The following is a 13,704-nucleotide window of genomic DNA, read 5'->3' on the forward strand; positions in this document are numbered from 1 at the left end:
CAATGGTACGACTAAAGTTTGTTTACTTCCATGGATAAAGGGGCGATTGTTAATACAGGGAAAACAATATATATGTACAACCAAAATTTTTATTATATTCTTGGTTCTTTCGGTAAAGTCACGTGACTTTACCGAAAGAACCAAGAATATGAATCCCCGCAGTCACAAAAGCTTTAAATCATAATTTAATTATTCGCATGGCTGATGTTGATGTAGTGCAACAGGTATAATTTTGCATTGAGGTGGCTGAATTGATTTATAATTGCACTATGTGGCAGGAGAAGTGCGTGGGGAGGGGCGTATTTGTAACACCACTGTGAGAGGGAAAGATTGACGAGCTTGCGCAAGATATAAATTGCCTGTTAAGAAGAGTGAGTGGGCTTTGCAGGACACACTGCTCAAAGAGATGATGGCCAGTGGTCTACACTAGCGTCAGAGTGGCAAACAAAGCACGCAATTCGACCGCAGAGATGGAGCCGTGAAACCATTTGGCTTGCCATCGAACATTTTGGCTAGCCGCCGAACAAAGACGGCCACTGCATCGTGCACTTTCTGATGCACTTCTGCAGCCGTCTGGAACGCTCTTCCTTCCGATATAAAGAAGCCACCGGAGCGATCCACTGATTTTTGTGTTTAGTTTGTTGTCCTTCCACCGCACCTTCGATTAGCACGATTGGCTACTTATGGTGCGAAATAAGTTGAACATATTCAGTGGGTCTTTCGGTAAGGTCACGTAGATAGGTCAAAACGTCGTAGTTTTTAGTTATGTCTTGTTATTTTCTTTGAACCTATCTACGTGACTTTACCGAAAGACCCAAAGAATATGAATTCCTGCAGTTACGAAAGCTTCAAGCCAAGAAGTTCAACATACAAACATACATAATGCACAGGCGCGAGATGGATTGTTGCATTGTAAGACTATGAAAAATGAGCATAGCTTGGTGAGGCCTTCCACCAGCAGTGGATTGATTGTGGCTAATTACGATGATGAAAGGCGAATGAGGCAGGAATGCGAACATGCAAACGGAACAGAAGTCGTTATAATGAAGGCTAATTGTCCTGCAGAAGCCGCTGGAATGTCAAAAATGGTTCTTGTGGGCTTCTGCGTGCGCTGCAAGTCAAGGCAGTGCCCTGGAAGGCTTTCAAGCGGCGTGCCCGGGTCGTGTTCGCAGGCGAGGCTCAGCCTCCTGCACACCCACTGCTCGCTCTCCGGGCCGACACACCCAGCCGTGTTGTGCGCTCGCGCGCGCGAGAGAGAGAATCTGTCCGGACAGGACAGCGCCACGTTGGTTTCGGCTCGCGCGGCAACCCCGAGTTACTTTTTTAAGCCTTTTATTCCCCCCCGCCCGCAAGAGAATATCGACTTGTATTCTTCCTTCTCGTGCGAGCCGTTAATTTATCCACGAGGGCTGTCGACAATCGGCGCTTCATAGCTGGTAGGAAGGAAGGAAGGAAAAAAAACGCAGGATTTTTTTTTATTTTGTCAAAAGCAAGTCTGAACGTGGCTGGAGATTTGTTGCCATTAGGCGGCGTTTGAGATGACAGATGGGGAATGTTGGAAGTATTAATGCTGTGGAATATAAAAACCTCAAGTGACAGTTAGCACCCGTGGCAACCCGTGCATTCCTACTCAGTGAGTCATCGCACGGATGAGAAATTACAATAATTCATTGGATTTTGTTGGAATCCTATAAATCCTTTTAAATGAGAGAGGATTTTATTTCTCCTCCTCGATAAGTCCATTTGAATGCTGCGCTGGATTAAAAGGCCTCCTGTAAGTTTACAACTCATCTCAGGCTACGGTGTTGGAAGCGTGGCGATGAAGAGAAGCGCGCGCCTGGCGGAGTCACCAAAATAGCGTTGAATCTTCAAAATCCGAACAGACGTTTGAAACGGCGGCCGGCGATGTCCCTCGCGACGCCGCACTTCTCCGGCGGAAGGCGAGGAATTTTCGGCGACTGAAGTCCGGCGACTTTCCTCCTCCGTTCGCGACTCAACCGATTCCCCGTCTCCGCGCGAAGGGGACACCGAGGTGCCGAGATGAGCGCCTCCGAGTGGAGCACGCTGCCCAGGGCGGCACAGCCCGGCGCTCCGGCCGCTGACGCCACGCAGTTCTGGTCGCTGCCGAGACAGCGGGTCGCCCCCGTCTCATACAGCCCGGCCTTCGCTCACGGCGGCAGCGGCGGCGGCTTTGGAAGCGTCTCCCGCCTTGGGTCCAGCTCAAGCGATCAAATCCACATGGCCTCGTTGTCCCGTTACATCCCGAACCACACGCTGGTGTTCGAGGACGTGAACCCGTACAGGTAGAGCGCCGGGCACACCGCTCACTTCTGCAGTGACCCCTGGTCGCTGTCGAGCTTGGATGTTTTTCGTTTGTTTACTTTAGGTATGCATATTGGTTTAGTTACCGAAGGTTGTCAGCGTAGCTTGTTAGTAATGTTTGCTGCTGTAAAGTGTGAGTAATGTCAAGTGATGTGTCATTAGGGTGGTGCATTGATTAGTGCACTGCGCTGTGAACCTATCAGCCTGAATTTTGATTACTGTCCATAGGTTACATTATTATTTATTGCGTATTTGGTATATACTGTCATTTATTTATAATGATCAATACCAGCTGTTGTAAATTAGCAGTCGTGCCTTTGCTTTCGTGTGTAAAATTCAAACTCACGTCTTCTACTTTTCTTTTCTCTCAAGTCCAATGACAGCAATTGTTCCTTAATTTTATAAACGTATTTACGTCTAAAATATATCGAGTGCACGCATTTCACGTAAGCTGGAGATTTATTTGCGTCTACCTTTGTGATAATTATTTTTGTCTATTTTCGTGCTATATATTCAGTATTCAACAAAACTTTAGCCAAATTCGATTTTGCGTAGCATTTAGGGTGTGATTGACAGACTAGCAGAGGGCTTCTTGTCTGGAGAAGGTTGCTGACTGTTGGTGGCACAAAGGTGGATGTGCTTCCACGGATCGCACCGACAGGCTTAAATGGCCTTTGGCCAACATTTGAATTGCCACTCGTTTGACCGTACTGTTCAGCATTGGTTGGTGGAGGGACTATGGGTGTTAGCTGCGGCCCAGAATCAATCTCAGGACGCTGGGTGTATGGCGTGGTGTGCTAACTACAGCAACGCTCCTCAAACCGACAAAGTCATTGGCATACTGTAGTTGTATTAACTTTGTAAAAAAAAAAATACCCGTCTGTAATGTGTTTAAGTTGGCTGATTCCAGTGGCCAGGAAATGGTAGTAAATCAAACTCTTTCTTGAATCCATCTGTGTGGAATTTTGGGTGCTATCCCCTTGTACGTGTGGGGTTTTCTCCAGGTGCCGTAGTTTCCTCCCAGATGTAAAGCACGTGGAATTGGCTGCACATTCCAATTCATTAGGATCCACGAAAAAATAGTATTGAGGCTCTTGCAACTTTCTTGGATAAATACAGGGCATTGTTATTTGTAAAAACACAGGGCATTCATGCCAGAGTACAACTGTGAACAATGCAGGATGTATATTCGTAATCACTTCATCTTTGTTTGGGATAAAACTGTGCCCAGCACTGACTTTCTGTGAGCTACAATGGAAAAAGTGTTAGTCATCAAGCTTCATTGTGGTAATGATACTACTGCTCTCTATGAGTTCATACCACGTGCGGTTGCATGAGGACATCCATTATCAAATGCAGCAGAACATTCTTCAAATCTGTTTACATCGTTCATGATTGGTGTCGTACAGTCTTATATTTGGAGACATAAGTGAAGTACATATGTTCGTCTAAAGCCACTGCATACTGTGCTTTAGAGATGTGCTCATCCGAAAGTCAGGCCGAGACACGAAACATTGTACGATTCACATTTTATATATTATTTGGGTTGATCCAGAAACTAGAAGTGCTGTCCCTAATAGGACTTTTAGGGACAGCACTTTCACACTTTTCCCGCCAACAGTTGTGTCACGCTGCACGTGTAAGCACGAGGACATTTTACATTTGTACAAAATGTCAATGATCCAAAAAGATCACAGACCAGATTATCCCAAAATTTTAACTCGTCCCTACTGTAGATGCATTTTATTCCGTTTTAAAACGTGTGAATATTTTTGTAACCGAGTTTCTGAAAGAAGTGCCGACGTTTATCGTTGACCAATTTTAACGTTAAGCATTTATTTTGCATCCACTCGTCATATTGTTGGATTCAATCAGGTGAGATCCGATGAACTTATTCTCGTGACATGAATTTAGGTTTCAAGATTACAAAAAAATGTAATTGTAGTTGATGAACACAGGCCCAGAGGTCCACAGTATCAAGCAGCCAGTAACAAACAGCAACGCTTGAAGGTGTAATCAATAAGTTAATATATTTCTTGATTTTGAGCAAAGTTGTAAACACTTGGAAAAGAGACGATGGGAGGGAATTCCAAAGTCTTGCAATGCGAAGAAAGAAGCAGAGAGAGAGAGAGAAGCGAATTGACCTGCAGTGTCGTGGTTGAACACAGCATGCATGAGATAACATGTCAGTCCGCATGGGCTGTACGCTGAGACAGAGAAGCGGCGTAACATCGCACATATGAGACAACCCCCCTGCCTCCACTGCCTCGCTTGTCCCGAGTGTCACTGTGTGGGGAGCGGTAGTGTAGTGGTTAGCGCGCTGCGCTACGAACCCGGCGACCCGAGTTCGATTCCCGCCCACAGCCAACACCGGTGTGACGTTATCTGAACCGGTCTTGGGCCTCCCCTAGGTCGACTCAGCCTCAAATGAGTAACTGGTGCGGTGTGTAAAACCATCGCCACTGGGGAGACAAAGGCGGCCGGGCGTGGTGCTCTGGCCGCCCACCCCCTCCTGTACCGTTCCGGCCTTTTTAAGTGCTCGCTAACAGCACTTGTCCCAAACGTCTGTTAAGGCTATACGGGGAATCTTTGTGCTTACGCGTGGAGTACAGCCTGCGGCTTTTGCTGCAGCATGCCGTGTGTGGGCTGTCTGATGTTTAGCGCAGGGGGGTCACGTGTGTTGAGAATCTTTGATCACAGGACACAGTTTCCCTCTATCCACAGCAGCCATTGAATATGCAAGCCAGCACACTGCCCGTGGTTGATGTTTGTTGTCAATCCAGCTGGAAGAAAAGTGTCTCCCGTCTGTCACTATCAATCCAAATGTTTGTTTCTCAAAGGTCAATTCAATTAATATTAATCTTAAGTCACGGTGGTAGTTATAACACGAATGTATGTGAGACATTCTTTCGCACGCCATGTAGCCAACCGTGCTAACCGCTGAAAAAATTAAAATGTTAGCTGAATATGTTTAGTGGGAATATACAGGGTATCCGTGAAGCTCTGTTTTGCTATTACGATTTGAAACTATATAACAGTTTGAACTGCCTGCTTGAAATGTCGGCAAGAAGTTGCTCGTCCGCAACATGTTGACGACACTGAAGAGCTTGAGTGATCCTCAAAAGCACGAAACAGAAACATTCAAGACAGCCGCACTCGAGGTATCGTCGAGAGGGCCTGGAACTTTCCTCTCTGATTTCGACTCGACGAGTTATCGTCCACGCTGTTACAGCGGTGGAGGTTTAGAGGCATTATAGTTAAAAGATGACAAAAAATGTATATTGCACAAGTGCGAGTGTGGGACGTATGTGTGTGTCGTGTTTTGTGTAGCGGTTAGCGCTACGCTGCGCTCCGAGCCCGGCGACCCGAGTTCCATTCCCGCTCATGGCCACCACAAGCGACGATTATCTGCAATGGTCCTGGGGCTCCCCTAGGTCGACTCAGCCTCAAATTAGTACCTGGTGCGGTGTGTAAATATCGTCACTCGGGAGACATAGGCGGCCGGGCGTGGTGTTGGCCACCCACCCCCTTGTGTCCCTTGCCGGCCTTCATAGGTGATCGCTAACAGCACTTGCCCCAAAAGTATGTTAAGGCTATATGGGGGATCTTTGTCTTTGTAGTTTTATAGACCTAGCTCAAATTGCTGGGTAGTATTATTCTTTAATCGTAGATGATACTTTCATGAACATCCTGTATAATCAGCCATTCAACCTAAAACTCACATTTAATCCACATGGACATCACAAGGCTTTACTATGCCAAACGATGAGTGGCAGTTCCTCACCACTAAACGTTTAAGAAAACAACAGCATTAATGCTTGCAGGAGGCAATGAAGGCGTGATTTTCCATGATTAGTGAGGTGCCCTGTTAAACGATTATGTTGGGTGTCTCTCCTACCCCTTTCCCACTGGCAAAGTTGAGCCAAGCCAGCAAGGGTTCCTTTTTTTTGCCGAGGCAAAACCAAACTGCACGACACTGCTCTCGCAAGGCATCCATATCTGATTCGGAGGCCCAAGCAGGGCCAGGGGTGGGGCTAATTGCGCTTTCATTGCACGCAACATCAGCGGCGCCGCGCGGGTTTCTGCGGTGGAAAAACAACCTTCCTCCTCCTGATCGGTGCCCGGCTGGTTCGGCATGGCCCCAGCGTGGCTTGGTTGTCGATTGGAGAAGAGGCAGCAGCGGCATAATGCGTGGTGTCTCGTTTATTTTTCCCTGCACCTCCGATTAGCGTGGTTGGCTACGTACGGTGCGAAAGAAATTCAACATACACGTGTCCCTGTGACTATGCGCACCAGGCTGGAGATGCTACAGAGGCTGGCACAGAAGATGGAGGTGGACACCAACACTTGCGCCGAAGGCCTCAACAAAGTCTACGAGGCTCTGCAAGCCGTGAGTTATTTCATCTGATGGAATCTTTCCACCTTCATTATCATCACCACCACCTTTTATGTATGTATGTTGAACTTATACTGATAGGAACCTCCTGGTTACACCAGCCCACAGGGGATTATTGTGTCCGTCCGTAGTGCAGGGAGGGGCTGGGTGGGGAGGGAGGGGCTGGTTGGGGAGGGGAGGGTGGGGAGGGGCTGGGTGGGGAGGGTGGGGCTGGGTGGGGAGGGGAGGGTGGGGAGGGGCTGGGTGGGGAGGGTGGGGAGGGGCTGGGTGGGGAGGGTGGGGCTGGGTGGGGAGGGGCTGGTCACCCCGTGGTGCCCTTATAAAACTCAACGTTTAACCTACTCACGCCGGCTTGTGCCCGCCCTCACAGTCGGGCATATTTGTGGAATACACCACGCCGCCGTTGACCCTGGCCATTGACCGAGCAACCCAACGTTCAGCTCCCTCCGCAGGAATGTGTTTTCCCACAGTGCTCATCCTGATCTTGCCAGATCTTGGAAGCTATGCAGGCGTGAGCCTGGGTAGTAATCAGACTGCCAGGGGACACCGTGTACTGTAGACTTGGGTCACTCGGTGGTAAGGTGCTGGCAGTCGTAATAGATTATTGGATTAATCTTTACGCTGCACTCAGTGATACGCCCTCACATATATTGGTTTTCTCTGTGTGCTCCGTTTGCTCTCCCCATGCTAAACACTCATTAATGGAGTGGGCAAAAGATCATAATGCAGGGCATTCCTGTGAGTCTTGAGACTCAGGCTTTCCTGAGCAAAGAACGCTATTACTGATGCTTATAATGCATTATCCAACAGAGGTAACAAACCTTCAAAGTAACATTTAACGATGTTTTATGAGTAATTTTCGTGGGGAGGAAAGTTATCATAACCGCCACTCCTTGAAATGCACTGCTCACGACACAAGCCTGAAGGCGTGCTTCTGGTTGTGATGACAGCTTCTGCTTTTTAAAGACCTCGCGATAAGAAAAAGCTTTTAATTTTGAAAAAAAAGGCAGTGCTCATTTCACAGTGGCTGCTCATTGTGGTTCTTGCACATTCTCAACTGACTCGAGTGAGCTTCACCCAAACCTTGAGTGGCTAACCCGCATTCTCAAAACACCTCATTTGCTAAAAAAAAAACCCTGTCTTTCGGATTTTTTTTGGTATTGCGATGGAATCTGCCTCTTCTTGTTGTCCAACTACTGGAGATACACTAAATTAGACAAAATCATATTCACACTCTACCATCTTATGCTCTGTATCTAAGTAGTTTTTTGGGCTTGATCTGTTTGGAGGAAATTATAATTTTCGTAAAAAAATGAAGTTGTTGAAACGTCTTGCAATTCATCACGTGTTTTGTGGTAAACTTTGCGATAAAATAGTAATGCTCTACAAACAGGTCAACCCCACGCCCTGGCAGTGCGCGTTTCCCACTTGTTGCGGAGGTTTACGGTTCCAATCCTGCGGCCGCCCTGGTTAATACTGCGGGTGCATTAACAACAATTGCACTCCACGACATCTGCGTCACAGTAGACGACGTTAAAGATCCCCCGACGTCATTCGCCAGAGTAGGGCACTCTGTGTCGTTGTCATGGTCCAATTTTGCCAAATTAGAAATTGACTCAATGTGGATTATACAAAGCAATCATTGCCCATACTGGTAGAGTAATGCCCCGGGTCACTCTTGCAAATTAGGCTATCCTGGTCTCTTGAGTTCTCACCTGGTTAAACAACATTAACTTAACTTAAACACGGTGTGATATATTCACTTGGTGTAAATAATTTCTGGTTGATTTCTATCGGGAGAAAAATGTAAATTTTCGAAAATGGTATTTTTCTGCTGCATTTGGCTTCATTTAATTCCAAATAAGGCGTTCTCCAACAACGAAATATTAAAATTATGTTTAGTCTCTGGAAACTATTTCTATGTTTCAGTAATAATTATTATTAGTAATAATAAATGAATTATAATTCATTTGATAATAATTTAAACCAAGAAAGCTTCTCCTGGTCGATGTTTGGCCAGTTCCTTTGCTAATGATTAATTTTCATGTTCACTGCCTCTGGGATACTGCCGTGGTACAATGGTTCGCACACTGGACTTGCAATTACATAAAATTGTATCTCCCCGCCTCTATTAACCAACAGTATAAATGGGTCCACCACAGTTAATTGATTGGCAGGGTCATTGTGGTGTGGTAAAGTGTGGGTGCTCCCAAATATATCAAGATATCTGGCCAGCGTGGAAGAGTAGGCCAAATTCTCTCTCGAAGGGCTCCGTCTAGTAGAGAACCTTCCGCCACCAGTTGCGCGAGCAAGCAATTGCAGGGCTGCACCTTTATTTTAAAATTTGTTTTAAAATTATTGATCATCTCTTTGAGCCTGTAAATAGATTATGCCGTGCTTCTGGGCCGTGTGCAGGACGTGGCTCTGATCAACTCTGGCCGAGCCCCACAGCACGGGGAGGAGATCTCCCGCTGCCTCTCGGAGATCGAGGTGTTTGTGCAGAGTCTCTATCCCGACGTGCGGACGCTCACAGACGGGGGATGTTCCCAGCCGGAGCTGCTGCAAACCCGGTAAACCACCAGCACTCACACAGAGACAAACGCAGATGTCCCATGTTTAGTCTCAGAATGTTGTGGCCGTGTGTTGCCTCTGTCTCCCAAGTGAAAATGTTGATGCACTCCACTAGGTGACCGGTTAAAGCCCGAGTTGATCTAAGGGAATTCCAGGCCAGCGTCAAACTCAGATTAGCACCAGGGCAAATTTTTGGCCAGAAGTTGAATGCAGGTTGATAGAATAATCACGCAGTGCCCTAGCAGCGACATAGCTACAACCCTTATCATCGTGTTTATAATCATCGCCATCATCATTGTCTCAGTTTGTCCATCTTTGCAATATCCATCATCAATCATCAGGATAATCAACTACAGCTGACTTGGCAAAGTATGACAAGAGTGAAATTCAGGCCATCATTTTTTTTGTTACATCTGAAGCCATGAAATGTCTTTCCATTCTGAGCATCGGTACATACCCATTGCTCTTTTCACACACGCTGTCAAATGACTGATTTTATCCCTCACAAACGGCCATCTTTCCACCGCCATATCAACGTTTACCTTTCGCTAGTTTTCGTTCAAGGTTTTTGCGTCTCGAGGTCACCCTGTGAGCACCTCACCCAGCTCAACGCGACGATCGCGCGCCGCGCGTGTGCACAGCGTTTGCCGAGTAAAATGACGAACTCACACTTGACGGGGCTTTTCTGTGGTGGGCGCTCGACGCGCAGGCTGCGGCGGCTGGAGGAGCAGGTGGCGTCTTTGCGAGCGGAGCACGCGAAGATCACGTCTCGCGCCGGGGAAGGGGCTCGAAAACGCAGCCGGGATGAGGCCCAACTGCAGGAGGCGTCTTCCCAGCAGGACCAGACCGCCGCGGCCTACCTGCAGGAGCTGCTCACCTGGGTGCAGAGCAACCAGGTCTGGGGCCACGCGCACGGTCCATTAAGTTAACTTACTACACTAGAAGATGTCAGCCATCGTGTATATGTGTGTGTTAATAGGCACAGGATTATTTTAATTAATGCTCCCCCAAATCACCTGCAATGCGCCTGATCTCGTGGGATATCAGAAGCTTAGCAGAGTTGTCATGCACTGACAAGTTGTCATTAGGGTTTGCTGGATTACTTGATACGTCTATGGATCCAAGTAAATACTCCCCATCTTCCACCAATTCACACTGACCAGCATGGTGAAATATGGTCAAACCACCCCCCACGATTGAGACAGCGTGGGGAGGCCTTCATCAACTAGTATATTGACAAAGGGCTGTACGTTGTTATTGCTATAGATGAACATATTGCATTGAGTAATTTGCACATGCTGAGTAATGCAGTAATGTAATATTATTTATGTATGATTCGTGGCCACAGGTAACGGTTGACAAGTCTGGCTATGGCAAAGACTTGGATGAGACGACGGCTCTGCTGGAAGAGCAAAAGGCCCTTCACCAAACCATCGAGAACTTTCGGTCAAGCCTGGGTGAAGCTCAGCAAACAATGGTAGCTAATGACGTAACGTGGCGCATCTATTCACTTAGCGAGGCGGTAAAGCATGAACTCTGCACAGGGCCTGATTCCAGCTACAGTTATCCGGAGTTGAACTCAAGAAAAATATTTTCCTGCCCCCGTCTCCAGCTCTCGCTGTGGGGAGGGGGAGGGAGGTGGCGGGAGAAGGTTGGAGGGTGGAAAATATTCCATGAAGCCCTGATTTTACACAATCCGGAAAATATGTTATCTCACAGTTATCTTCAGTCGGCCGTGTTTTTCTTACATTGTAATTTTATGATGTTTGAAGGTTGTACAATTCATGTTTTAGAAGCCACAATTTGTCAAACGATTACGTAATTTAAAATGAGCATTGTAACTCGATGTCGGCATGTAATAATAACACATCAATTATGCCACCACATCAGTTTGGTGTGTTTAATATGCTTGAGGCAAACTTATGCAATCAAATGTGCTTGTGTTCATTTGGTTGTAAGTCGTTTCCATTGACATTCATGGCTTTTTTCCAAAGTGGACAATTACTTCTGATTACAATTGCCATTGTTAGCTCGTGTTTTTACACCATATACAAGTTGTTATTGTTATTTAGATTTTATTAATTGCTTTAAATTATTCTATTTAATTGATCCTTTATTTAAAAAAAACCCATTCATTGTGACCAACTGCAGTAAATGTTTTCTTCCTTACCAACCATCCGGTGCTTTCAACGTGTAACAGATGAACTTGCATTTGCATCGAGACGATTGGTAAATGCTACAGGAGACCACTGTGCTGGGTGGCGAGGAGTGGCATTTGCAAACCTGTCAACCCCTTATCAGTGCCCTACCTTATCACAGACCAATTCAGACCTCATTGGTCACCCCGTGTCCCTTATAAATCTCAACGTTCACCCTACAAAGTCCCATCACGAGGGAGAAACACAAACAAATAGACAAACAAAAATGGTTTTGCCCGTATTGGAACGGCTGTACGCCGTATGGACCTGCACATTCTATTTCCCTGTACAAGAATGTGGGGTAAACCGTGTGGGTTGACACGGTATGCATTTGAGAAGCCCTACTTCATGCCTTGTACTCCTGGTTCACAGGAGGCCGACACAAATGACTCCAGGCATGAACCATAAGACTTTACGTTGCTGCATTTACAGCAGAGTGTGTCGCAAGGCAGCCGCTACGACTACAGCAAATCACTGGACAAGCTGGAGCAACAATACAGCAAGCTCTTGGTGAGGGCACGTGACCTTGCAATATTGAGATCGTGGAATGCTGACAAAAAACAATCCTCGCAACAATAGATAACATCTATTCAAAGATATGTACGCAGACACTTTCACAGCAATTGTCCTGAACGAGTATTTTTGTTTAAGGCTGACACAGCACACAGAGGGTTGGTGTGACCAACACCACCACTTCCCAGCTGCCTTTGTCTCCCCCTCCCAGGCGCTCGTTTGAGGATGAGTCGATATAAGAGGAGAAAATGTTTATGTACCAATTTATCAAGGTGTACATGGTCAGGAAGTGGAGTGCAGTGACATAGCTGATATTATCACCAATCTGCACGCACACATATTTAAAAGGCTTAATATCACATTTGTAAAGACCACAAACTTTCCACCGTAGAATCAAATGATCTAGGCATCTAATGAGTTTGAAATGCACAGCAATTTTGATAAATAGTTATAAATAAGCGTGATAATTAAATTAAGAAAACGTTTGTTTTGGTTTTGCATTATTACATGCCCAATAGCAACCCTTCCACCATAGAATCCCAAAATGACGGAATGAAATTGTCTGGTCTTAATGGTCTCTTTTTCAAGCATTTTGTCAATCCACACTCCGTGTCATCCATGTGCTTTATTTGACCATACTTCACCATCATGGTTGGTGAAGTCTTGGTGAAAAGTGGAGGTTTGTCTTCATTTGTGTCCATCTATCTTAATCTCTTTGATTTATCAATAATCACAAAGATGCCCTAAAACCTTAAGGGGATCTACTCAGCTGTAGCCTAACTGCTGATGAGACCCAGAAGGTCACAACCAGTCCAGAGTGTTTTTCCTTAAACAAATGCTACTTGATAATAACAGTCCGGAAAGCCAATAGCCTGATGGACTAAACAACTACCGTATTCTCTTGTTATTCACCAACTTGTTATCCACAATTTTGGCTATCCACGAAGCGCATCTCTCTCTCTCGACTGCATCGAGAGAGAGAGAAAGAAAGTGATGAGATAAAGTGATGAGAGATAGAGCAACGAGGTACAGAGATGTGCTACTATGATAATTTTCACGTATTTAACAGCTTATTTATATACTTATTTAAGGTAATTCCTTTTCGTAGGCCAATATGAGTATCCGCAAAAACTGATATTCACGAGCATCTCCGGAACGTATCCCTTGCGAATAACGAGGGAACACTACCATCAAACGTAGAGACACAGAGCGGAGCTCTGCTTGCACACGCTCGTACTCGGCCGTATCGCTGTACGCTCGCCGTGGTGAGTTCAATCAGGAGCTGTGTGCGCAACCGCCTCCGCCGCCCCCTTGTCCCGACGCAGAACGGCTCGCGAGCGCGGCTCGGGCTGCTCGAGAACCAGCAGGGCTTCCTGCGCCGCTGCCAGCGGGAGATGCTGTGGCTGACGCAGCGTGAGGAGCGCGAGGTCGCGTACGACTGGAGCGACCTCAACCCCGACCTGGAGCCCAAGAAGGAGGCGTACGCCGTGAGTCCCCCCGCGCCCTCGTACGCCCTCAGCGGTCGTGACGGGGATATTCATGTGTCTGTGCGTGTGTGCGTATGTCCATGCCTGTGTGTGTGTGTGGGGAGCAGTAGTGCAACCGTTAGCGCACTCCGCTATGAACTCGGCGACCCGAGTTCGATTCCCGCTCACGGCCAACACCAGTGACGATTATTATCTGAACCGGTCTTGAGCCGACTCA

General features: G+C 46.7%; 1 protein-coding gene across 5 annotated transcripts in view; it reads left to right on the forward strand.

The window, feature by feature from the left end:
- The window catches only part of LOC144935794 (plectin-like), a 109,023-nt gene that overhangs the window by 39,950 nt on the left and 55,369 nt on the right, over nucleotides 1–13,704 (forward strand). For 4 of the 5 annotated variants that reach the window (XM_078862545.1, XM_078862547.1, XM_078862546.1 and 1 more), the window contains exons 12-17: nucleotides 6,619–6,712; nucleotides 9,134–9,288; nucleotides 9,999–10,185; nucleotides 10,638–10,766; nucleotides 11,920–11,997; nucleotides 13,326–13,487. In XM_078862545.1, the coding sequence (XP_078718671.1) occupies nucleotides 6,619–6,712; nucleotides 9,134–9,288; nucleotides 9,999–10,185; nucleotides 10,638–10,766; nucleotides 11,920–11,997; nucleotides 13,326–13,487 (805 nt within the window). Of the gene's footprint in view, nucleotides 1–1,761; nucleotides 2,304–6,618; nucleotides 6,713–9,133; nucleotides 9,289–9,998; nucleotides 10,186–10,637; nucleotides 10,767–11,919; nucleotides 11,998–13,325; nucleotides 13,488–13,704 lie in introns of those variants that run through there. The other variant, XM_078862549.1, reaches the window with a different exon arrangement.

The sequence above is a fragment of the Lampetra fluviatilis genome, chromosome 14, assembly GCF_964198595.1.
Source record: "Lampetra fluviatilis chromosome 14, kcLamFluv1.1, whole genome shotgun sequence".
Lineage (NCBI taxonomy): Eukaryota > Metazoa > Chordata > Hyperoartia > Petromyzontiformes > Petromyzontidae > Lampetra > Lampetra fluviatilis.